The sequence below is a fragment of the Mustela nivalis genome, assembly GCF_964662115.1.
Source record: "Mustela nivalis genome assembly, chromosome: 14".
NCBI classification, from domain to species: Eukaryota; Metazoa; Chordata; class Mammalia; order Carnivora; family Mustelidae; genus Mustela; species Mustela nivalis.
The window spans coordinates 58668892-58695938 of NC_139033.1; the positions used below are offsets into that span (position 1 = coordinate 58668892).

Here is a 27047-nt window from a genome sequence, read left to right on the forward strand (position 1 = left end):
AAAACATGACAGAAATAATTACTATGTGACAGAAAGGAGCTGTCGGTTCTTAAAGCTGCATTTAAGAAAAGTCAAAATTCCTTCATGTTCTTAACCTGTTACCCCAGTTGTGAGCAGCTCAGAAAAGATTAGTTGCTCAGGGTTTGACCTCAGAATTACCTAATTTTATCTAGAAGGCAAAATCCCTTGCTCAAATCTTTAACTGTCATGAAACTTCTTACACTAGATTAATTCAGATGAGGTCAATGATCTTATCTGCGAGCAATCCCAACAACCCAGCCCCTCAGAGCAGTAATTCCTGGCTAACTTCCACACCAATCCACAATTAGCCTTGGATCTAGAACTTCTCTTGGGGTGTTTTTGCCAACATGTCCCCGCTGGGTATCCCTAAGCATGCGGACCCCAAATATGCCACAGTATCTACTTCCAGCCTTTTCATAATCAAAGCACATATCCTGAATTCTAGTGGTTCCAGATCCTTCAGAGTGACACGTGGCTCAAGTTTCTACTCAAGGATGAAACATTAGCAGGAAAACTGAAGGTTTTCTGTTCTAGAGACCACCTCTAGACAGCCCTCATGTATTACAGAACCACAGATTTTGTGAACAATCTGCTCCTGCCTCAAGGCCACGACAGTATCCTGGTCTTTTGAAATTCACCATTTCACTCCCCTACCTTTCCAGCTTGGGTTCTCCAGCTGCAAGAGTACACGGCTTTTCCTCAAAATCTCCTCTAGTCTTGGTTTTATGTAGTTGCTAAAGTGGTAGTAGCCCACCATTAACTCCTGACTCATTCACTGCTACCCTGTGAAAAGGGCATCATTATCATCACCCCCATTCTACAAATGATGAAACAGAGGCAAAGACACTGGCATTGCTACCAAAGTTTATCCCCTCCAAAGACTAGGTTTTTGACTATTAATTCTATGGGCAAACTGATTCCACCATTCTTGGTTTATTTCTTCCCTCAGATCCACTTTCTTCAGTGTCCTCTATCACCTCTAAATCAAGGAAGACCTAACCTTCATGGGCCACCTTCAATCTGATGATCAAACTGAGCAGCACGGGAACTGGGATTCCTGCTGGAACAGGTGCACAGTACCAATGGCCAGCCCAGTACCTGACCTGCCCCAGAGTGCGGTTGCCATGAAGCCCAAGACCACTGTCCCAAGCAGCTGGTGTTCTTCCAGCCAGAGCAGCACCTGGGTCCTAGTGGTTAGGGCTCAGGTTTTCTGGCTAATACCTTCTTAGGGTTGCTAGGAGACAAAGGAGCACTTAGAACTCAGTTAAGTGGTCACTATTATTATGCCATTCTAACGCTTTCTTCTAACTTCCTCTAGCTCCCCCAGGGAGCTAATCCAGTTCCTCCCACAGAGCAACTACAGCAGTAGAAGCCCATGATAATCTCTCTTGCTCTCCCAACCCACATCAAGCCGTTCCAAGAACGGAAACCCCTAAAACATTAGGATTAGTAACAAATTCTTTTGACTGTATCATGTGGCTTTTCTTGGGAACTTTCTAGTAGAGCACAGGGGTTCACCATGCTTAGGGGCTAGACTACTGTGTTCAGACTGGCTCAGCTATTTTCCAGCTGTGTGAATTTATAAGAATTAACTTCTCTGAGCCTCAATTTATCATTTGTAAAATGGAAGCAATCACACCTCTCTTCTAGGACTGTGAGAACTATCCTTGTTGGTAAATTATCTATCTAGTAGAGTAACTATGTTTCACTCTCATCACTTTCCAAGAGGATTTTATAGAAAAAGAAAATCCTTAATACTCAAATTAAAAAAAACCTTATATCTATACTAACGAAACACACACACATATGTCTTTGTATACAGACATATACACATACATACATATATACAAATATATACGTGTACATATTTATAACATAAAACATTTTCTATCTCCTAAGGCTTTATTTTAATTTTAAAATTAATATACCCAGTATCAGCCGGGTTAAGATGAAAGTGGTTTACTCCTAAACTACAGACACAAATATAAATTGACACAACCTTTTTGGAATGCATTTAGAAGTGTATTTCAAAAGCTATTAAAAAGTTTGCAGTTTCTTGGTCCAGAAGATAAATCTAAGGAATTTCCTCTTGGGGGAAAAAAATCCAACAGAAGGAAAAGTTCAAATGTACAAAATGAATTAAAATCCTAAAATTGGTAACAAGTGTACAAAAAATAGTAATGGTTAAGTAAATGAGGATGTACCCAGAACCACCCTGCCTTCCTTCACAACTATACAAAAATGAAAATTCTCAAAGCCACACTGCAAAGTAGAACTAAAATGCCAGGCTGAAAAGAAAAAAAAAGGAAGCATCACAATGAACTAGGAAATGATGAACAGTATGTATGGGTAAATACTCAGACTATGAAATAAAACAATAAACTAAGGTGAGTAACTTTCTACTTTTCATTTCTAATAAACTGTCATGCTATCCCTATTTGTATTATTATTTTTCAAAGATTTTGTTTATTTTTTTGACAGAGATCACAGGTAGGCAGAGAGGCAGGCAGAGAGAGAAGGGGAATATATATATGTGTACATATTTATAACATAAATATGCTGAGCAGAGAGCCCGATGTGGGGCTCCATCCCAGGACCCTGGGATCATGACCTGAGCCAAAGGCAGAGGCTTTAACCCACTGAGCCACCCAGGCGCTCCCCTATTTGTATTATTAAAAAATGTTTTTTACTTAAAATGTGACCAAGGTTAGTATACTTAAGTTGGATCTAAGCTATGTATTTTGGATCTTCTTAGTTGATGATGCCCGTAATTATGTGTAAGAGAGAATGTCTAAGTTCATATATGAAAGAACGACTTCACATTAGTAATTCTTGCCACTTTCAATTCAACCCCTTCGCAAATCATTAACAGTCTCGGAATTATCACAACCTTGACATAAACTATCCTTTAGAACTATGAATAGAAGCCTACTCAATGATTTCTAGTATATATTACACGTAGACATTACAGAAATGTCTAGTAATGGAATTCCTTACCACAGACCTCCTTTCTGATCTGTGATGAGTAATACAGTGATCCAGCAAGCTCTCTTCTTCCAACTCTCTCTGACAAAATGGACACACACACCTGGAAATCGCACAGAATACAAAACTTACTGACATTGTCGGCATTTAACTAAAGGTAAAAAATAGAATGCACGCAGATCTAGTTCCCAGGCCTCGTTCTTTCTGATTTGACATTACTTTTCCATTCTGATAATGGGCAGGTGCCCACGTTTTTTCTCGTGAGAAAATTAAGTATCCCCCTAGGGACAGGACAGAGAAACAGTTAAATAAACTGAACACCAAGCACTTCATTCTCTTCGAAAGAGAAGCGCAGACCGAGCTCCCACTGACTGAGAAACTCGGGCATCATATCACCCAGATGTCCCTGGGTTACTTTTTCTGTTTCTTTTTTTCCCTCCCTTTCCTAATTCAGGTCACACAACTGGGTGTTACTTGTTCTCCAGCTTCACCAAGCATCTGTAACTACCGCGGTAGTTAAGGAGTGTTTGTCCCTTACACTGTGCTGTCCACTACAGGAGGCTGTAGCCATGTATGTCTACTGGTACTTGAAATGTGGCTACTGAAATTGAGTTATGCTGGAAGTACAGAATGCACAATGAGTTTCAGAGGCTTAATATTAAAAAAGGAGTAAAATATCTCAATAATGTTGATATCGATTACATTTTCAAATGATTGTATTTAAGCTATCCAGTTAAATAAAAATACTAAAAATTAATTTCACTGCTTCTTTTCACATTTTTAGTGTGGCTATGGGAAAATATGAAATTACCTATCTGTTCTATTGGACAGTGCTGCCTTAAACTCTTAGGGACAATATGGAGGCTTGGAATTTTTTGCTCACTTTCCATCATAGACACAAACTCTTGTCCCCTGACACTTGTACTCCAGATAAGCTGCCTGTGTTAAGAATTTTAAAAATTTCAATTATGTACTAATAACTTCTTTTATAAACAAAGATTTCTACCTTTGATGCAAATATTAATTTATCTTCTAAGACTGATTAATCAAAACCCCTCCTCATTTTGTTATTTTAATTCTTTATTATCAATTCTAATTAGCAGAAGAAATTAGGATTTAAATGAGCTCACATATATTTTTAAATCTTCATGAAGCCTATCAACCTTACAATCAAACCCACACCTTTTCGTAGCCCATTTATTATCCTTCCTTCTTACTGGTCCTTGCAGCCGATCTAACAGAATTCATACTCCGCTTTGAGCTAAAACCCTCATTTAAATTTATAACATCACGGTATAAAACTAACCCTACAATAAAGAATACATGTGCAAAGCAATATCTAGTAAAACAGAAGGAATTATGGCAATCTTTTAGACTTTTCGGCTACGAAATTTATACTTTGAGTGTATTTTCTTAAATAATGAAGACTAACATTTGCCTTCAGGAGAGAGAAAAAGAAAATCACACTCCTACTGAAATACCACTATTTGTAACTGAGCTTATAAGGAGATTTAATGGTTTCCAAGCCATTAGCCTATGTAGGGAAATACAAATCACTTCCTTATTTTGTTGGGAGAGAGACTCCAAACTTTGCAATTATAGGACAGGTCACAGCCTAGCAGGATAGTAAGGGCCCAGATTCATTTCTCTCTCTTTTTTTTTTTTTTAAGGGAAAACAAATAATGATCAATATTCTCCACTGCCCCTACTAACCACCTCCATCCTTCCTCCAGCCCCATAAAGATCACCCACCAAAAAGTACCAGATTCAGGATGCCTGGCCCAGGCCTGTTCTTCCTTGCTAGACTATATACTGAGATGTCACTTCCTACCTTCTAAAGCCAAACCAGCAATATCAGAGGAAAGGAGCGGCGGCAGTGGAAGGGTGAAAAAGAAAAGGCTCTGAACCAGGACCGACTTCAAGCCATTAGTCAGAAAGCAGAGCCTTGAGGAACTTGGACAGTTCCACATTCTATTTTTGGATCTTCCTTAATGCAAACTTGTCTGAGGAAGTTCTCCCAATCTCTCCAGCACTCGGTTGGTTCCCCTCATGAAATGTTTTTTAAGTAGAGAAAGCAAAATTCTTTCACAATTATTGCATTTAACAAATGACTACCAACAGCAGGTGTTATGGTTCAGAGCCCAATTATTACTCCATACATATGTTCACAATAAAAAGGTTAGCCTGTCCAGCCTATTAACTTCTTTACAGGCAAATCAAGTTTAACAGTCAACTACATTGTGTCAAAACAAACCTGGTTGTGGTCTCCCCAAGTTCCTGCAGCGGTCCATACTTATCTATATACTTCTCACAAGATCTTATGTGTGCTCTCATTTCGCTGAGGCAAACCTATATAAAAAGCAAATTCAAAATAAAGTCCCTGTTGAAAAGGGGCTCAATGAAGTCTTTTGTGATCCAGCTTTATTACTTTCATTATTGCAAATAAGGTCATAGCAATGGATCAGCTGATTAAAAGGATATATTCCTGACAAAAGTAAAACAAAATTAAGGCATTATCAAGAATAACGCTTTACAAATGTTTCTAGTACTTAGAAGACCCCAATGTTGAGCTCTTGAGTTTGTTCTAGAAAGCATTTTTTAAAATTTTATTTTTATTTTTAGAATATTTATTTATTTGAGAAAGAGAGAGAGCAAGTGCACACATGCCTCAGCAGTGAAAGCAGCAGAGGGAGAGGGAGAGAGACTCCTCAAGCTAACTCCAAGCTGAGCACAGAGCCTGATGCAGGGCTCCATCCTAGGACCTGAGATCATGACCTAAGCCAAAATCAAGAGACAGATGCTTAACGGACTGAACCACCCAGGCTACCCTAGAAAGCATATGTTTTTTAAAGTGGAAAGACAGGGCACCTGGGTGGCTCAGTCGGCTGGGCGTCTGCCCTCGGTCAGTTCATGATCCCAGGGTCCTGGCCTCAAGTCCCACACTGGCCTCCCTGCTCAGTGAGGAGCCTGCTTCTCCCTCTCCCTGTGCTTCTCCCTCTCCCTCTGCCCCTTCTTTCTGCTCATGCTCTCTCTCAAATAAATAAATAAAATCTTTAACAACAACAACAAATAAAGTGGAAAGACGTATTAACTCAAATTTACTTTTTTGGGACACCATTACCTAACTTGGTGATGGTAAGAAGTGAGAAAGAGAAAGGCGAGAGGGGAAAGAGATCAAGCAAGATGGAAGGGGGGAAAGAAGTGAGAAGAGACGGAAAGGGAAAGAGAGATAAAGAGAACCAATAGATGCATTTTAATTTTAAAGATGGCCATAGGAAGTAAAAGGAAATCCTGTGCCTCGGGGAAGGATATAAATACCACGGTTTTATGCTATACCCAGCAGTATTACATGAATTCACAATACACAGTATACTTAATGACCCCATTAAGAGCAAACATAAAAGACAGCTCTTAGAGTTCATTTTTACCAAGGCAGAATAAAGAGCCCTTGTTCCTCCAGATATACATTCGGAGATCCTCACCATGAGGGATCTGTGGCTAAATAACACAGTCTACTAAATGTTTCATTAGAAACTCTGATAAGATCTTGCACTAAAGGAAGCTTTGCATAGCTGTGGTAAGGTGGTCCACCCACCCTGCTTTATTTTGCTTGAGCTACGGAAGTTAAACCTCAAACACAAAATCTACCCGGTCAAGGAAACTGTTATGATTGCTTAACAAAAGACAAAAATAAGAGCAAGTGGAAAAGCGAAAATAAATCCTTGTTTTACCAATATCCACCTAGGCCCCACTGAGGTAGCTGCCTTAAACACACAGTTTTCCAAGCTTTCATATCCAGCTTTGCTCATCAATTCTCCCGCATCTCTATTACTTTTCTTAAAAGTACCTTTCTTCCTCTTTGTATTCCTTGAACAACAAAAAATAAGCAAGCATTTTTTTTTTTTAAAGCAAGCATTCTTGATACAAATTAGAAATCATGGCATGTCTAGACACAAAGTTATAGAAGACATTGTAAGAGATGGCAGAGGAAACATAAGCCACTGTGCTTGCTCTAAAGGGGCTTATCACCTAATAGAGGGGGGGAACCACACCTGGACAAGTAGACAGGAAACTGTTTGGTACTGGGGACCAAATACTAGGAATGGAGACCTCGCCGGGACTCTGAAGAATAGAGAGAGTCTGAACATTTGATTCTAGAAGGAATGGCAATATTCCTGGAAGAGGAGTAACATAAAAAGGAAGGGACGGATATAAGAAACACTTTCAAGGAAAAATAAAAGTACTTGTGAATAATCAGATATAAAGAGTGAAAAAAGGAAGGGGCTCTCTAAGATAATTTGAGAGAATATCCCCCTTTCTGACAGCCACCAAAGGTGGAACGAAACACTGGATGACAGAATGCTACAGTGAGTTTGACTTTGTGCGTGTTGAATTTTATATGATGACCAAAAAATACCAATGCAAAAAGTAATAATCTATTATTATGAATGTAAAAAGCTATTGAGATTTTGAGCATTTACCATGTTCTAGACAGTGCTACGAGCATTATATATTTTATCATTTTCCCTTATAACTATTCGCCATTGTGTGACATGAATGTTATCTTTTCCCTCCTTTTATAAAATGATGAACAAAAACTTAGATAATAACGTCCCGACATCACAAATAATGAGGGAAGGAATTGACGTTTGATCCCAGAAGTCTGACTCCAAAGACCGCGTATACATTCTGTAGTCAGACAGCCCTGAGTCGGTTACTAAGTCTTTGATAAATATTCAAAAACTGTATCAAGCACTAACTATGTGCCAGTCCCCGTTCAAAGGGCTGGGTTCACACCCAGTCTCCAGTAAAACACAGTCCTAACCCTCATGGAACATAACTTTGGTGGGGTAACTGATGTATATAAGCTTAAAAATCAAAAAAGCATAATTCCAAATGGTGACAAATAGTACGTAAAGAAAGCCCAGGGTCCTCAGAAAGCATAACGGGCTGTGATATTGATTAACAATCAAGAAGGTTTCTTTGAAAAAATTCAGACCCTTAACACATCATCTCACTCTTGATCTCTATAAACTCCCTATGATAGTTATCTTCCCATTAGCAGTTCAAAGGTTAACATATTTAAAAATTGGTGGATTCTTCCCCAAATCTGCTTTCCGTCTCAGCACCCGTCTCACCTATACCTACACGTCAGAAACCTAGGAGGTGTTTTTGACACTGTCTACTCTCATTTGGCCCACATCCAATCTGTTACCAATTTCCTTCAATTCTCTCCTAAGTGCCCCTTAAAAGAACCTCTAATTCCCTGCCCAATGCTCTCACCCTAATCCAGCTTCCTTACCTGACCCATCCCAATAGTCACTGAACTGGCTCTACCAATCCTGCTCTTGACCCTCGGAGCCATTCTCCATGCACATGAGAGAGCAGTTATCTTAAAAATAGATACCCGATCTGGGGCGCCTGGGTGGCTTAGATGGTTAACCGTCTGCCTTCAGCTCAGGTCATGATCTCAGGATCCCGGGTTCGAGCCCCACATCGGGCTCCCTGCTCAGCAAGGAAGTCTTCCTCTCTCTCTCTGCCCCTCTACCCCCCAGCTTGTGCTCTCTCTCTCTCTCTCAAATAAACAAATAAAATCTTGATAAAAATAGATGTATAAACCTGATTAAAAGCATACACTCTTTCTATGACTCACTAATGCATTTAGGATAAAATCTAGACTCTTTTCCACAGCCTCCCAAGACTTCACATGATCTAACCAGGCTAGTACAGCATCAAAGGAGGGAACTCGCAACAAGAGGGACAAGATCAACACAGAGAAATACTGCGAAGTCCAGAATATAGAAGGAATTATGCCGCCAGATATAATAATAAAGCTATTCATGGATAGGCTGCAAAGGGGTAGCAGGACAGGAGGCCACATGATGGAGGGAGTGGGTTGGTCACGGGAGTGATGGGAAGGGAGGAGATGGTGGTGGCTGGTGAAAGCATTTGTTTGAAAAATGAGGAGATGGTAGGAGTCGGGTGCCAAGTTCACCACAGCCTACCCATACAAACTTGGAGAAAAGGCAGGGGAGAGGCAGAGACAATAAACCTGAGAAAGATGGGGTAGGAAGAAACCAAAGGCACAGGTGAAATGATCTGCCAGTGACAATCTTCTCAGCGGTCCAGTAACCTTGGGCACAGGCAGAAAGAGGGTTACATACCGGGGTGTCACACTCAGTGCACTTCTGGTACTCGGATTTCATTCTTTTGGCTACATCAGTTGCTGGAACTCCTTCCGAAGGAAGATAGGCCCGGCAATAAGGACAGGTCCATTTGTTGTTCTTTAAACTGGTAGCAATACAGGAACGGCAGAATCTGCCCAAAACAAACCGAAAATATGTTATTTTCCTTAAAAGGTACAAGGGAGCCGGCACTATGTGTTCCTCTGTGTAAAGGGTATTTTAATGACACCTTGTACACTAGGAGCTGTGTTGTCAAGTTCACGGTGCATTTGCACCCGCAAGCCTCTTACCTTCCCAGGAAGACTGCTTTGGAGTCCCACGTTCTCACTACACGCATTGCAAGCGTTTGAACAGAAGGGCACCAAGTGGTGAAAAGAGCATTCTGATATGCAGGATTAAAACTATAACCCAAAGGATAGCTAATGTGTTCTGCCTATTTTAATATAATTTAATATATTTTAATATTTTAATTCTAATCCTATTTTAACCCAAACATGGGGGGGGGCTGGAAATAGGTCTTTGCACTGTGGGATTTTGTATGTTAGATGAGAAAATAGCAAGAGGCCAAGGAGGCAAAATACCACGCATGTTATCCACCTTGTTAACAATTTTCATGTCCTCCCCGTCTCACCTATACCTACACGTCAGAAACCTAGGAGGTATAGAAATTTATCTAATCCAAATGACCACTATTAGGAATGTCCTCTGAGTCAAGAAATTTATTCTCCGGTATATTTAAAGATGATCATTATAAAATCTAGGGGTGCCTGGGTGGCTCAGTGGGTTAAAGCCTCTGCCTTCAGCTCAGGTCATGATCCCAGGGTCCTGGGATCAAGCCCCGGATCGAGCCCCACATCGGGCTCTCTGCTCAGCAGGGAGCCTGCTTCCTCCTCTCTCTCTCTGCCTGCCTCTCTGCCTACTTGTGATCTCTCTCTGTCAAATAAATAAATAAAATCTTAAAAAAAAAAAAGATGATCATTATAAAATCTAAACACAATCAACAGAATTCACAGAAAATCTGAACCTCTTTATAAGATCTGTTGAAGGCTAAGTGCACACAAATGTAAAAATGACATTTAGATAAGTTATACACATTAGAGTGATTTGAGAGCTCTTTTTTTTTTTTTAAGATTTTATTTATTTATTTGACAGAGAGAGATCCCAAGTAGGCAGAGAGGCAGGCAGAGAGAGAGAGGAGGAAGCAGGCTCCCTGCTGAGCAGAGAGCCCGATGCGGGACTCGATCCCAGGATCCTGAGATCATGACCTGAGCCGAAGGCAGCGGCTTAACTCACTGAGCCACCCAGGTGGTGATTTGAGAGCTCTTAAGATACTCACCATATACTACTATCTATCTGGGAGCATTACTATATGGCAAAAGTTAAGCTTTTTAAAAATTTAAATATACAGGGGCACCTGGGTAGCTCAGTTGGTTAAGCGTCTGCCTTTGGATCAGGTCATAATCTCAAGGTCCTGGGATCGAGTCCCACAATGGGTTCCCTGCTCAGCAGCGAGTCTGCTTCTCCCTCTGCCTCTTCCCACCCCTTGCTTTCTCTCCCTTTCTCTCTGTGCCAAATAAATAAATAAATCTTTTAAAAAAATTTAAATATACGATAAATACTGAAATCTTCACATACCAGAGGTATATAGCTCATTGAAATTTCCTAAACTGAACTCTCAAGTGTATTAGCCATGACTGATGACACTTAAAAGAACTCTCTTCTGCATCTGTTATAAAATTCTTATATGCACACAGAAGATGCTGACATTTGCACTGTTGCTCTTGAGGCATCGGCTTGATGTTTATGTCTGTCCAGCATTCATTTCCTCTTTTTCTTGCAACAGCACCCTGATTTCACTCTGCAGGAACTGTACCTCTTATAGAAGATACAATCTGGTGGGACCTCAGTCAAGGGGCCCACAATGCCCTGCTGAAGACGAAGATCTGAGTCCTCTGCTGTCTTCCACTTCTCTGTGCATCAAGTGATGAACAAGTTCTAAGACACAATCTGCCCTTGCATTTCTCTGAGTCCCTGAGAAGTGGCCCTCAGAATGTAGTCTTGATGACAACAAAAAATATCAAGCAAAAATAAGTAATAATCTATTATTACGAATCTCTTATATTACAAGTGGTTCAGATGCTCAAGTTGTAACCCTCATACAACATCTCGGGTTCTGACATGAATTACTCGTTTACATGATGTAGGGGCAAGCAGATGATACTTTGTTTTCTTGGTGAACAAAAGTCTTCCCCTTTCCTCACAACTTACTCGAGTTTTATACCAATACAAACAGAAGATATTGATGTCGAGCCCTTTGGTGGGTGCTGATGGACATGATCTGGTTTCGCTCTTAAGAGTGATCCTAACATGCTGCTCTGCTCTCTCCTCACCTGACTGGAGGCGAACAGACGTTCAGAGATGGAAAAATTTGCCGCGTTTACACAGCCTGAAGACAGCAAGTACAGTGAACCTCGCACAGCTTCAGAAGAGGCTCAAAAAGCATGAGGGGAAAGTCCCCAACTTACAATGGTTCCACTTAGGATTTTTTGATTTTATGGTGATGCAAAAACGATCCTCATTCATTAGAAACTGTATTTCAATTTTTGAATTTTGAGCTTCTCCTGGTTGGCAGTAACTCCTCTTCTCTCCAGGCTGGGCGGCCCCCGGCCAGCCCTGCAGATGAGCCACAGCTATGCTTACAACCACTCTACACCCATCCAACCGTTCTGCCTTCTACTTTCACTACAGTAGTCAACACATTACACAAAATACTCAACACTTTTATTATGATATAGGCTTTGTGTTAGATGATTTTGCCAAACTGTGGGCTAGTGATGTTGTTTCGAGCTATTTAGAGTTGATGAGGCTAAGTTAGGATGTTTGGTGTAGGTTAGGTGTATTAAATGCATTTTTGACTCACTTTAACTTAGGATATGGATCAGGACATGACCCACTGTGAGTCAAGAAAGGTCTGCAGTCCTTTTTTTTTTTTTTAAATATAGATTTTTGTTTATTTATTTGATACAGAGAGAAACTGTGAGAGAGGGAACATAAGCAGGAGTAGTGGGAGAGGGAGAAGCAGTCTTCCCGCTGAGCAGGGAGCCCAATGTGGGGCTTGATCCCACAACTCTGGGATCATGACCCGAGGTGAAGGCAGACACTTAATGACTACACAATGAGCCACCCAGGCGCCCCGTTATCTGTAGCCCTTTTTAAGTCACCTCAATTCCTCCCAGTGACAAGCAGAAGCAGCAAACCTATTAGACTGAGGATGTACCTGTATAAACCAGTCAAGTCTATACAGAGTACATTTCTACTGTCATTTTGTAAGTGCTTTTGCACCTGTTTTTGTAGCTACAACTGATAACTACAACAACGGACGGTAAGACCTACTAGATACACAAGAAAAGCAGCACACTTACAGCATCTTAAAAAAAAATCAAGTCCCTCACTGTAACTCCTTTATGTTTGCACAATGATGTTACATGTGGCATGAAACCCTCAAATAAGCATTAGACAGACATTACTGTACTCTATGAGAATACTAGTTGCAAATCCTATAGAGCAGTCAATTAGCTGTACCCATTTTAACAAAAGCGATTATTAAATGGAGAAAACACATCAAGACTTAAGGTGTTTAGGGACAGACTGAACTTGCTGGTTATGAGTTACATAAAAACCATGACATTTTATTTTATTTATTTTATTTTTAAAAAAGAAGAAGATTTTATTTATTTATTTGACAGAGAGAGATGACAAGCAGGCAGAGAGGCAGGCAGAGAGAAAGAAGGAAGCAGACTCCCTGCAAAGCAGAGCCCAATGCGGGGCTCTATCCCAGGACCCTGAGATCATGATCTGAGCCGAAGGCAGCAGCTTAACGCACTGAGCCACCCAGGCGCCCCAAAACCATGACTTTTTAAAGTGTTACCAATAAGGAGAGGAATGGATGCCACTGCAGCTTAAGTCTCGGTTTTTGGGGTGCAGAAATGAGACTTCAGAATTGCTTAGTTCAAAAAAATCTGAGGTTAAAAGTCTCCCATTAGAGGTATAGTTACCAAATTCAAGTCTTGTGAACAGGAGAATTTAACATCCTTACTCTGGTACATTAGCGTACAAAGTATGTAAGTGATCAAACATTAAATGAATTGTCTAATTAGAATCAGGGCTATTCATGTTTAGGTTGTGTGTGTGTGTGTGTATGTGTGTGTGTGCACGCGCGCGCGCACGCACATACACGCATGCTATATAACAAGGTACAAAACAAGATAACTCAAAAATAAAATCTCCTGGAAAGCAAACTGGTGCAGCCACTCCGGGAAACCGTATGGAGGTGCCTCAAAAAGTGAAAAACAGCTACCCAATGATCCAGCAACTGCACTATTAGGTATTTATCCAAAGGATATAAAAATAGTGATTCAAAGGGACACCTGCAGCCCGATGTTTATAGCAACAATGTCCACAAAAGCCAAACTATGGAAAGAGTCCAGAAGTCCAGAAGTCCATCAACCAATGAATGGATAAAGAAGCCTGGGTGGCTCAGTCGGTTGAGTGTCTGCCTTTAGTTCAGGTCATGATCCTGAGGTCCTGGGATCAAGCCCCACGCTGGGCTTTCCACTTGGTGGGGAACCAGCTTGTCCCTCTCCCTCTGCCTTCCACTCTGCCTACTTGTGTTCTCTCTGTCAAGCAAATTTTAAACTTAAAAAGATGTGGTGTGTCTATACACACACACACACACACACACACACACACACACACAGAGGGATATTATGCAGCCATCGAAAATGAAATTTTGCATTTGCAACGACATGGATAGAACTAGAGTATATTATGTTAAGCAAAATAAGCCAGTCAGGGAAAGACAAATACCATATGATTTTACTCCTATGTGTAATTTAAGAAACAAAACTGATGAATACAGGGGAAGGGAAGGAAAAAAATAGGATAAAAACAAAGAGGGAGACAAACCATAAGAGACTCTTAATCTCAGGACAAACTGAAATTGCTGGAGGGGAGGTGAGTGGGGAATGGAGCAACTGGGTGATGGACATTAAGGAGGGTACTTACTGGGATGAGCTCCTGGTATTTTATGCAACTGATGAATCACTAAATTCTAAGCCCAAATTAATCATACACTGTAAGTTAACTAATTTGAATTTAAACAAAACAAAAAGAAAACAAAGTATAGAAATATATATATATATATATATATATATATATATAAAATGAGCTATTTATAGGTTTACAAATGTATAAAAACATCGAAAAAGATAAAAAAAAAAGAACATTTACCTACCTTTTGGAGAAATGAGAACTAGAAGAAGAGGTGGATATGTGATAGAAATAAAAAAGAACATTTACCCAGGTGTTTTTTTTTGTTTTTTTTTTTTTGGAAAAATAGGAATGGGAAGGAAGAGGTGGGTACGGTCATTGTCAAATTTCAAGTTTGAACCCTATGGCCAGATCACCTACAAAATAAATTATCCTTTAACAAGTGAATCACCAATAATCACTTGGGATAAATGGTCTGGTAGTTTTTTATAAAACAAAATATATAGGCATCCTTTGGTCTTGCAATACCAAGCCCATGTATTCATTAAATAAAAAGAAATGAAAACACATGTCTCTTTGTACAAGAATATTAATAAGGAATGTATTTACAACAGCCCCAAACTGGAAATAACCCCAGTGTCCATTAACAAGAAAATGAATTAGCAAACTGGGACAAATCCCTACAATGGAACACCACACAGCAATTAAAAAAAATAACAAAATTACTAATATACACAGCAAATGGATGAACCTCAAAGACATACTGAGTGAAAGAAGCCAGACACAACAGAGCACAGTCTGTATAATGCCACTGAGATGATGTTCTTGAACAGGCAAAACTGATCTATGGTAAAGAAAAAAATCACAATGGCTCCTGTGGGGATATATGGACAGGGACTGGCTGGAAAGGGACATGAGGGAACTATCTGGGGGTAATGAAAATATTTTATATCTCATAGGGGTTATACTTAGGATGTGTTCATTTCAGAACATGTGTAATTTACCTTAAAAATAACGAAGCCTGGTTAATAATATGCAACTTTAAAAAAAAGATTTTAGGGTGCCTGGGTGGCTCAGTGGGTTAAGCCACTGCCTTCGGCTCGGGTCATAATCTCAGGGTCCTGGGATCAAGTCCCACATTGGGCTCTCTGCTCAGCAGGAGCCTGCTTCCCTCTCTCTCTCTGCCGGCCTCTCTGCCTACTGGTGATCTCTGTCTGTCAAATAAATAAATAAAATCTTTAAAAAAAATAAAAAATAAAAAATAAATAAATAAATAAATAAAAGATTTTATTTGAGATAGAGAAAGAGAGAGAGAGCAATTGAGAGCGAGAACATAAGCTGGGGGACAGAGGGAGACAAGAGAAACTGGCTCCCTATTGAGCAGGGAGCCCAATGTGGGGCTCCACCCCAGGACCCCAGAAACATGATCTGAGCCAAAGGCACATGCTTAATCGACTGAGCCACCCAGGTGCTCCAATACTGTGTATCTTGATATAAGAAGGAAATAGAATGTGCTGATCATTGTAACCTACTCTGAAATGCATCCAAAAGAAAATGAATGGATGATGGGTAGGTACGTGATAAAATGAGAGAAAAAAGCAATATAGCAAAATTGATAATTGTAGAATCTAGGTAGTGAATATATAGTTGTTCACTGTACATTCAACTTAGCTCTACGTTTAAAATTTTTCATAATAAAATGTTAGGGGAAAAATGTTAGAAAAATTAACCACCTTACTATGACTTAAATTTTCTTTACTCCTGAGAAAAACTGTGTTGTAAAATTAGGAAGGGAAATGTTTGGAGGGTAACAGGCCTGAAATTTTTAATGGAACATGAAGAGAAAAACATCTAAAAAAAATATTTTTAAGGGCATTCAAATTCAGTGTGAGGAAAAGATTACACTGCATTTATGATTATTTAAATGAACATAAAGAACAGAACAATTTTGCATATAATAAAGGGCTGAGGAGAGAAAATATAAACCATCTAAAATTGGGTATGTGTAGCTTTTAGCAAGAACGGTTAATCCATGGTTCTAGAGAAGACTATGAGAGAATATATAAAAGTGCACAAACATCCCTAGACCCACCCAAATCAGCATTCATGCACTGGTGAAACGTTTAGCAAGAGCTTACTACTGACAGCTTACATCATGCCAGGGACGAAACTGTGGCAGTGCCTAAGGTCCCTGCTCTCTAGAGTTCTAGAATGAGGTGGGAAGCATTACGATTACAGATCGGCAAATGATAAATCCTTTGAGAAGAAAACATCTGACCATGAAAATAGAGTGAGGGGGGCAAGGGGAGCATTTAGATGGGTGGTTCCTGAGATGATATTTGAAGGCACCCCTCTAAGGAAGATCTGGGAATGGTTTTCCAAACTGAAAACAAAGGGTACAAAAGATAGGGACCATCCTGTTGAGATACAGAAAGCCAGCATGCTTGAAAGGCAAGGGGCCCCAGGAAGAGTAAATGGAGATTGTGGGAGGGGGAGTAAAGTGGACAGGAGACAGAGCATTAAGCCATAACTCAGGGTGATGCATAGGTACTTGGACGGTTTTAAATAGGAGGGTGACACAGTTTGATTTACATTACATGGATCACTCTGGTTCTTGTGTAAAGAACAGATTACAGGGGTACAAGAGCCACAGCAGTGAGCTCAGGTTTAAGCCACTGGAAGAGTCAGTTCAAGAGAGGATGATGGCTTCAACCAACAAAGTGACAGGAGGCAGTGTAAGTGGTCAGACAGATTTAGGATTTATTTTGGAAGTGAGGCAAAGGGACTTACAACATACCAAATGACAACAAACACATTATACTCAGTGAGAAAAGTCAAACACAAAAAAGACTACTTATTCTATGATTCCAAAACTTAGTGACAGAAAACAGATGGGGTTGTTAGAGCCAGGGGCTTTGGGAGGGGATTGTGTGCAACAGATTTGAAGGAACTTTTTAGGGTAATGGAATTAACTGTTCTAGATCTCGTGTGTGTGGAAGAAGTTATATAATTACCAAAACTCCTCAACTTACAAACTTCGTATGAATTATACTATATCACCTCAATAAAACTGAAAAACAACACAACCAAACAATAATGCCCCAGTGACAACAGGCCAGAAACAACCGTTGCATGAAGCAGATCACAGAAATACACACAGCTCAGAACCATTCATAATCTTTGCTGGCCTTCCTCCTCCACCACTCCAGGCACAGAGTAGTTACTCGGTAAATTCAAATAACTGAAGCAGTTACGTGGAACGGATCAAAGGAGCATTTTCTGGACAGGACCAACATTCGCATTAATAAGGAAGAGCATAAGAGTGCTGGGTCCTTCTGAAAGAACCCAAGGGATAGAAATGAACAAAAACCGGGGCGCCTAGGTGGCTCATTGAGTTCAAGCCTCTGCCTTCGGCTCAGGTCATGATCTCAGGGTCCTGGGATCAAGTCCCGCATCGGGCTCTCTGCTCAGCAGAGAGCCTGCTTCCTCCTCCTCTCTCTCTGCCTGCCTCTCTGCCTACTTGTGATCTCTCTCTCTGTCAAATAAATAAATAAAATCTTTAAAAAAAAAAAAAAAGAAATGAACACAAACCCAAGGAGATAAGAGATTCCCATTTTTCTCCCCCTTCTCCACCTTCATAAGGTGGCTGAGAATGATGAATGCGGAGAAGGAGGAGAAATTAGGTGAAAGAAGCTGAGGATAGAAGTCAATTACTTGGGCGCCTGGGTGGCTCAGTGGGTTAAGCCGCTGCCTTCGGTTCAGGTCATGATCTTAGGGTCATGGGATCAGTACCGCATCAGGCTCTCTGCTCAGCAGGGAGCCTGCTTCCTCTCTCTCTCTCTGCCTCTCTTCCTACTTGTGATCTCTCTCTGTCAAATAAATAATTAAAAAAAAAAAAGTCAATTACTTTTTTTTTAAGACCAGTTCAATGTTTTCAAAAATTCTGAGTTGCCATTGCTTTAATATTAGATTTTGTGGGGTGTCCGGGGTCTTAGGCTTTGTGGTGGGTGTGGAGCCTGCTTAAGATTCTCTTTCCCTCTCCCTCTGTCCTATTCCACCTAAAAATTAAAAAAAAAAAAAAATCAGATTTTACAATTAAACTTCTGGCTTCTTTTAAAAGCTAGTCTCCAACTCTGGACTCAATTCCCATGTGGTCCCATGGGCGGGCACCCCCATCCTGTGGAGGACTCATCCTCCACATTCATTTCTATCACCTGGCAGTCTGCAGCTCCTGAAGACCTGAATTAGGAACTGGATAATGACTCTATGAACTTTGAAACCACATGGAAACTTAAATACCCCACTCCCTTTGATAATTTTATTAGCCCCTTTCTGTTTCCCTAAATTAAGTGATTATCAATAAAAACCCTTCTATAATGAAGAGATCAGCAAAGCACTGTAGAAAAATGAGGAAAAGCTTGCTGAGGACACTGGGTAAAATTATGCATCCAATCTTAGGAGGTAAAACTGAACCCTAAGTATTGTAAATTGAAGGCAGGAGGGATGCATTAGGGACTCCATGGATCTAGCACTAGACAGGCAAAATAAGTATTCAGACATGGTTCCCAAATACGGCTCTGCAAAAGCCACTGGCGACATGAGGTCATGTAACATTTTATTTATATTCTCAACACTAGGCTGCCTCACTAGAGGGAGGCCAATAAGAAGCTGAATGAATACGAAGCCCTCAAGAAGGGGCTTCGTGAGCTTTAAACAGAATAAGGGGGATTGTTATTGTTATTGTTATTCTAAGTGATGATAAAAGTCTCACACTAAAATATTCCAGTGTAAGGCAATAAACACACACACCCACACCCACACACACTCTCCTTCTTGGCCTGCAGGTCAGCCTAGACAGCCCTGAGTGCAGCTATTCCTAGAGCAAAGCCCTCCAGCCCCCCAGTGCCCCTGAGATGTCCTTTGATGTTATTTCTGCATTCAGTTAGGTTCCAGAGTCCATCCTGGGACTCATTTAGCCTTCAAACCTCGACTCTGCATATTTCTACATGGCATTATGTGTTGATATAAAATTTAACCCCTTTGGGGACACCTGGGTGGCTCAGTTAGGTTAAGCAGCTGCCTTCGGCTCAGGTCATAATCCTAGCGTCCTGGGATCGAGTCCCACATCGGGCTCCTTGCTCCGCAGGGAGCCTGCTTCTCCCTCTGCCTCTGCCTGCCATTCTGTCTGCCTGTGCTCACTCTCTCTCCCTCTCTCTCTGACAAATAAATAAATAAAATCTTTAAAAAAAAAATTAAAAAAAAAATTTAACCCCTTTGAGACGATTGTATTTCCTTTAACTTAAAATCTTAGCGGGGTGCCTCTCTAGAGCCTTCAAACGTGGTCCTCAACTTGCTGTATTTTACTGCCAATTAAATAGGGTTAGCTAAAGTTGTGCTTCAAAAGTGAATATAAATCACCTGAACACCCTATTAAAATGCAGATTCTGATTTAGTAGGTAGAAGATGGGGCTCAAAATTCTACAATGCTGCTGGTCCGCGGGGCCGGTAGCCAAGTTCTAAGGAAAATCTGGGCATAAAACTCCATCTGCTACATTATTTAGGTTCTGTTTGTTAGAGAATACATAATTTAATAGATCACTAATATTTAATTTGCCTGTGACAATACTAATGTTACTAAATAAACACACAGCGGTCCAACGACCAGAGGAGGTAAATTTCAGGCCAGCTTAATTACATCTTTCTGAAATTCTCAGTAATCCAAGGACAGATGAGCAACCCCATAAAAAGAATGGAGGTCAGAAACTATTATGGGACTCCTATCTATTATTCAACCACAGGGCATCCGTTGGCTGGCCCTACAGAATGGCTGTCCTCGCTTGAGGGGCATTCACCAAAGTATTCCAACTGCATGGTATTTTGGAATCACCCATTAATTCAATGGATACTGAACACCCACTGAGCGCCAGGCCCTGAAGGAGTGGCAATGTAGAAAGCAGCATTCCTTTCCTAGAGCAAAGGCTCACCAGAGTTTTTGGACCTTGAGGGTACCAAAGACTGTCACCACCCCATTTTAAGTGATACTTACCCAAGCACACTAGGAGGAGGAAGCATTCTATATTACATTTGTTTTAGCATCAGAGGCCTAGATGTTCATATTTAAACGTCAAAGTTTCATCTTGAAGTCAAGTCACAGGTCAAGTAATATGTCAACGGTAAGTGGAAATCAAATGGAAACTTCCACAACATTCCACCTCTTCAATTCAATTCCCTGCATCTGTGCCACTTTAATGCCCTACATCCCATGAAATGGATGGACCGTCCATTCTCCTGCTAAGGCCAAACCCTCTCCTGGCCCCCAACCCCTGCTGCAATTCCCAGCTCCTCTCTCCTACTCAGGGGCATTGCTCCTGGAAGTTTCTCTTCTCCTGTGCATCAGTTTGCCTCTCCCTATTGGGTCATTTCCATAACCTTACAGAATATTCCATTTTCCTTCTCTTAAAAAAAATTTTTTTTTTTTTTTTTAAGAAAACTCTTTTGATCCCACTTCTCCTTTCAGCTATTACCCAAATTCTCTTCTTCACTTTGCTTCTCAACTCCAGGAAAGGGCCTTGCACGCTCCCTGTCTGTGGCTCCTGTGATCACTCACGAACTCACTCCCCTCCCCAAGCGGTGGGGCCCACCATCCCACTGAAACTGAGCTTCTCAAGGTCCCCAAAAGCCTCCATATTATGATATCCAGTGCTCAATTCTCTTGTATAGAAATCTGACAGGATAATTTCATGTCTGTTGAATGTAATTAGTAATATTAAAAATGAGGGCTTGTATTTTATATAACTTTGTTTTTTAATTTTGTTTTTCCACAATACATTTTTAAAACATAAAATATTTTTATATATTTATATATCTTAAAAAATAAAATACTTATATATAAAAAATATACTTATATATATATTTTATTTTATAAAATATAAAATATAAAATAAAATATCAGCCAGCGATGGGCTGAAAACAACAAACCAAACCAAACCACACTGGTTTTTTCAGCTGATAATTTGAGAAACACTGCTCTAAATATCTTAAAATTGCTACTCCCCCACATACTTCCCATCACACTTCCTTACTCATTTTTTTTTTATCCTTTACACCTGTCACTATATAACAAGCGACATACTCCTGACTGGAATCTTGTTTATTGTCCACCTGCCGCATGAGAATGCAAACTCCAGGAAGGCAAGAAATTGTGTCTACGTGCTGAGCACAGAACAGGGCAGATTTGCTGCATCGATAAATGACAGCACTCCATGCGACAGCAGATCTAACCAAACAACCCATAAAAAGTCAAAATGATAAGGATGAAGTAAATGAACAAAGATTTTATTTCAAAGAACACTTTGCCGATTCCTACTGTCTGCTTGAGTGTAGTGTGCACATGGGTGCCTGACAGCCAGACTTCTTAGAAGAATTCTAAAGGGCCTATCAGAAAGCCTGATAATGATCTAATTTTTTTTTTTGATAATTTAAAAACTCGGTTGGTAGATGGGATAGTTAGTCTCCTGTGTCAACTTGGCAGGATATAGAACTCCGTTATTTAATCAAACACTTATCTAGGTGTAGCTGTGCAGATATTTTGTAGGTGTGGTTAACACCTATAATGGCCTGACTTTAAGTAAAGAGACTATTATCCTCAATAACAAAGCAATTCCTTAAAATTAGTCTTTCTGACACATGTGCGCGTGCACACGCTATTGGTTGTTTCTCAGGAGAACCCTCACTAACAAATAACATCCGAGCGGTCCATAAGTATCTGTAATGATTAAAAAAAACAAGTAGCTTTATAATCTTATGTGAAAAATGAAGTCTTTGGGATTATACACCTCCTGTAAGAACAAAAGGGGCAGCAAAATGGGCAAAAGGGGGTCAAAAGGTATAAACTTCCAGTTATAAATCAGCCATGGGGCTCTGAGGTACAGAATGGTGGCTGTAGTTAAGAAGACTGTGTTGTATATTTGAAAGCTGCTAAGACAATAGATCTTAAAACGTTCTTGACACAAGAAAAAAATGTGTAACTATGTATGCTGACAGCTTGCTAGACTTTCTGTGGTGTTCGTCTTCCAGTATGTACAAAGCTCAATCATGATGTTGAATACCTGAAAACTAACATATGTCAATTACACCTTGACAGCATTTAAATAAAAAATAAAATATACTAAATTTTAAAAAAAGATTGAAAGCACTGTTGTATATTTCTGGGTCAGCTGAAAACTCATCAGGAAACTCTCAAGCCCTCCTCAGAGAAGCCCTAATTTGATGCAGCCTGTACTTGACCACAAATGGAAAGTTTTAATCTGCTTACCTCAAAGTCCTTCAGAATTATCCTCAAGAGTTTCTTTTTAAAAATTAGGAAAATTCTGTGACTTAGAGCAATTTAATCCAACTCAATTCAGTGAATATGGCTCTTTGTACCTTCAAGTATGCCCCAGTCTGTACCTATTAGGTTTGCTAGACCCATTCTCAACCTCTGCATCCTTTTAGGTAACTCCCTAAGCTCCAGCTCTGACCTTCCCCCAAACCCATTCTCCCAGTATCTTGAGGATATTTCCATTTGGGTATCTCCCTATCAGACTACTATATACCTGACAAGCTGCATCACGAGTTCTATTATCTCCAGAGCCGAACTCTGCCCCACTTTATCTCTGTCACCTGTTAGGGAGTTGCCTTCCACGCCTTTCTCCCCCTTTATCTATCCTACCCACTGGTCCACACATTTCTTTATAAATACTTAATTTTAAACGTAAATCGGATTCCCTTTCAGTTTCACTTACACAGCTTCAACTTATCAGCACCCTCCTCCCTCCCACTGATAACGGAAGAAAAGGCAGAGGTAGGAAACCTTTTCCCCAAAAGGTTTTAACAACTGATAAACAGAGATATGAATAAAGTCAATTTGAAATGACAGCACATTAAAACAGAACTTCTTAAATTAAAGGCCACCAAAGGAAAAAAGAACCAAGCTAAAAGGAAGGCTATCTGGGACATCTCAGAAATGTCAGAGGTCTATCTTTTGTGGCCCAGTTTTATTCCAAAAGAAATACAGATAAGACATAATACCCATTCCTGGATTTTTGCTTTGTGAGATGACTTTAAAAGAAACAGAAATTATGTGTTGAGTCTTTATTATGGGCCACTTTTACATTTTTTTAATACTCCTATAAAAATTCCATTATTCACCATATTTTACAAATGAAGAAACAATAAGAGATTAAGCAACATGGTGGTTACACAGCAGCTCTGTGGCAGGGCTGAATTCAAATCCTGCTCTCCCTCAAGCCCACCATTTCTACAATTTATAGAGTGCTACATACATATTCATATGCATTTTTACCATTATTAATAACTTGCTTGACTTGAAATAGGTTTCAACGGAAATCAGCATCAACAAAAGAGTTCAACAAGTTTGGAAATTAGCTTCAAGATGGGATAATATAGAGAGATTTCATTTGCTTTTCTTCATTTTCCAATCTAAGGTCAATGGAAGGGAGTAATTCACTTAGGAAGTACAAATGGTGTTACTAGCACTCACTCTCGCCAGTGCAGAAGGAACTCTAGTTAACATTTATAAAGTGGAGGGGGCCCAAGTAAATTTGCCAAAAGGAGGAATATGGAAATTCTGCCCACAGCCAGAACAATGGACATAGATTTGTCAAAACAAAGAACAGTAAAGTGAGGGAAGGCCATTCGTCCAGCCCTTGTTGTGCTACTCCATGACTATTTTTCCAGTTGCTGGTTTCCTATTCAAACTCTAACAAAGAAAAAGATTAAACAAAAGATTTAACTTTTTACACATTTTACTATCCTTTAGCAGAGGCAAAAACACTGCAAACAGCAAGTTACTGCCTTCAAAATCCAAACCAGGGAAAACAATCCCCAATCAGACAACAATCTCCAGTAACAAAGTCACCCACTTCAGTCTACAAAAGGAACCTTCAAGACTTCATGTGGATCTCTGGTACAACTTAATGCTCATACAGACTAAATTTACCCACACTTACCAGGAGGTTATTACCACCCTGAACTAATCAATAGGTTACACTGTTACACAATGGTACCTTGGCTTCCATCTTGGCCTTGGGATTTATGTCAATGAGCTACATCTGGACCAGCTGGGAAACAACATCAGTCATCAGTCAGGAGGTCAATTAGACTGGAGTTTAAAGTACATAGCTGAAACAACAGGCCTTGAAAAAAGAGCCACAAAATAAGGACTAGGGCACTCGCTATTTAAACACTGTGTGGGCTGCGTTTTTCTTCCTGGATAGCAGCCGGTTTTTCTGTGGTGCTTCTCAGTTACTAGTCTATAGGTGTCAAGGACCACCTCAGTCCTCTGAAAAACCTTTTGTGCCCTTGCATTTTAATATGGTATTCTTCCCCCCCTGGTAAGCCAGAAGCACTTCCTAGCCATTACTGTATTGCTCCAGTCAGCTAAAGACATCAAGAGGGCTTCCACTCCCACTCTATGCAACTCCGCCAGCCCCCCCACCTCCGCCCACACCAACATGCACACACTCGGTGGCACACCCGTGCAGCCACGGCAAGAAAGCTTCTAAGTAAACCGAGAACACGAATCCAGAGATCCAACTCCCATTTCTAGTTACTCAAGCACGCATTAAGGGCGTGCCAATTTTATACAGGGATTCTGTTTTCAAACTCTTTTTAGAAACTACTCGTTTTTATCTGTTCTTTCCATCGATTTAGGGAAGCGCTGTGTAAGGCAGACTGTAGCCTCCTGTCACTTCGTGGTTGGATTTTAAGGGCTCACTCAAGGCTTGGTGCTAACGTTCAAGTCCCCATCACACCCAGACAGGTATTTAAACTCTAACGACTACAGAGTCTCTAGGACGTTCCAATTTGAGTTGATCTTTGAGGGGCTTGAGTGTTTGTATTAGAAAAGGGAGGCGGGAATGGAAGGCCAGCTTGCACAGATCTGTATTTACTCAAGAGGCTAGCCTCAGTGGGCGTTCTGGAAGCGTGCAGAGAGCCAGCAAAATAAATCCGACCTGGGTGGGGGGGGGGGTGAGGGAAGCACCTCGCAATTAACTGAGCTCGGCGGGTAACTGCTGTGCAGCAGCCTACTACCTTGTGCCCAAGCAGGTGCCGGCTGTCCGGCCAAGAGCACCTTCCCCCGCTGGTGAGCCCTAGCTCCTGCCGGGTCGTTCGCCTGGGAACCCCATCCCTGGGCTCTACACCTAGGCTTCGGGAACAAGCAGCGACCGGCGGAGGGGCCGGGGGCGGGGGACGAGGGATAGGGAGGCGGGAGGCGCTGCAGGGCCCGCTTGTTGCTGTCTTCGCCTCCTGAAATCCTGGGTCACCTTCCGACCGGTCATTTTTCCCGTGGTGTGGACTGCCCAGGTCCGGGCGTCTCCCTGCAGCAGCACCATTCGGGGGCGGGCTTCTGAAATCCCACCTCGCCCTCCCCAGAAGCGGGCGCGCAAGCCGAGCTCCCCCGGCACTTACACGTGGCCACAGCGGGTCCGGACAGGCTGGTGCAACACCTCGAGGCACACAGAACAGTCGAAGGACGTGACGGGCAGCTCGGGGTCCCCCTTGCGCTCCAGGGCCCGCGAGGCGGCCGAGGCGGGGGCGGATTTGCCGCTATCGCTGCTCAGCACGGAGCCCATCGCTGCGCTTCTCGCCCAGACAGCTGCCAAAAGCTCAGTGCCTGCTGCCGGTTGTTTTGTTGTCCTGCGGTAGAGGAAGGAAGTCCCGGCCCAGCTGTGATCGCCACCTCCCAGCGCGTCCAGCTAGAGCGCCTAGCAGCAGCCTCAGCCCCGGCGCCCAACCTCCGTCTAGGGCGGACGAGTGCGCCGCCACGCCTGGAACTGGCTTTCGCTGGCTGCCTCGGCGGAGACGTGCAGGCGGAGGCGGCAGCCGCACGGTGCGCGATGCGACAGCCCGCGCTCCTGGGAGAATTGAAACCTGAAACCTCAACTGCCGAGCCAGGGACCTGGGCCGGGCGTGAGCCTTCCTTCCGGGCGTTCGCATACATCCTCCTTACAAGTTCGAGGGAATGTGGGTCTGGTCGTGCTTTATGGGAACCAGAACCCGCTGGTAAGGTGATGATCCTGTCCGCCCTGCACTGTTGTAATCATAAAAGGCAACGAAGACCATCTATGACGGGTGCGTCTCCTAAGACTGTGCTAACCAGGACTTGAACATCGGATCAATCAATACTCCATTAATGGAGAGGTAGCATGGGGCAGTGAAAAGGGTTCTGGAGACCCAGATTCGAAGCTCAACTCCAGGACAAGGAATCTAGTGCTAAATTCTATCACCCCCGTTTCCTCAGCTCACGGAATCCTGCTGTTGCTCCGAGTCCCTGCCCCAACCTCTTTTAGACATGACCAAATATATCATTTATTAAGTCACACATTTGGGTGCCTGGGTGGCTCAGTCGGCTAAGCGTCTCCCTACTGCTTGGTCACCATCTCCGGGTCCTGGGATAGAGCCCCACTTAAGGCTCCCTGCTCAGCCGGGAGTCCACTTGTCCCTCTTTTGCCCCCTCCCTCTAGTTCTCCCCCTCTGCTCTCTCTCTCTCTCAAACACACAAATAAATAAATAAATAAATAAATAAATAAATAAATAAATAAATTTTTTGGGAAAAAAAAGTCCCATAAAGCATTTAATAAGATTTCTTTAGTACCCGCTGCATTCCAGTAATGGGAGCACAGTTCCTGACAAGGAGTCCAAATCCCAGTTCTCACAGAACTTACTTTAAAAAAACAAAAGCAAAAGCATTTCTTTTGAGATACAGATTCATACACTTATCATTTATACATAACACATATAATG

The 27047-nt window shown here is 41.4% G+C and overlaps 1 protein-coding gene across 3 annotated transcripts in view; it reads right to left on the minus strand.

Moving 5' to 3' along the window:
• RNF125 (ring finger protein 125) overlaps positions 1-26249 on the minus strand; it is a 46202-nt gene extending 19953 nt beyond the window's left edge. For all 3 annotated transcript variants that reach the window (XM_082699606.1, XM_082699604.1, XM_082699605.1), the window contains exons 1-4: positions 25713-26249; positions 9171-9324; positions 5261-5355; positions 3019-3109 (exon numbers count right to left, since the gene is read on the minus strand). In XM_082699606.1, coding sequence (XP_082555732.1) covers positions 3019-3109; positions 5261-5355; positions 9171-9324; positions 25713-25876 — 504 coding nt within the window. In that variant the 5' untranslated portion in view covers positions 25877-26249. The remainder of the gene's footprint in view (positions 1-3018; positions 3110-5260; positions 5356-9170; positions 9325-25712) is intronic.
• Positions 26250-27047: the final 798 nt, after the last annotated feature.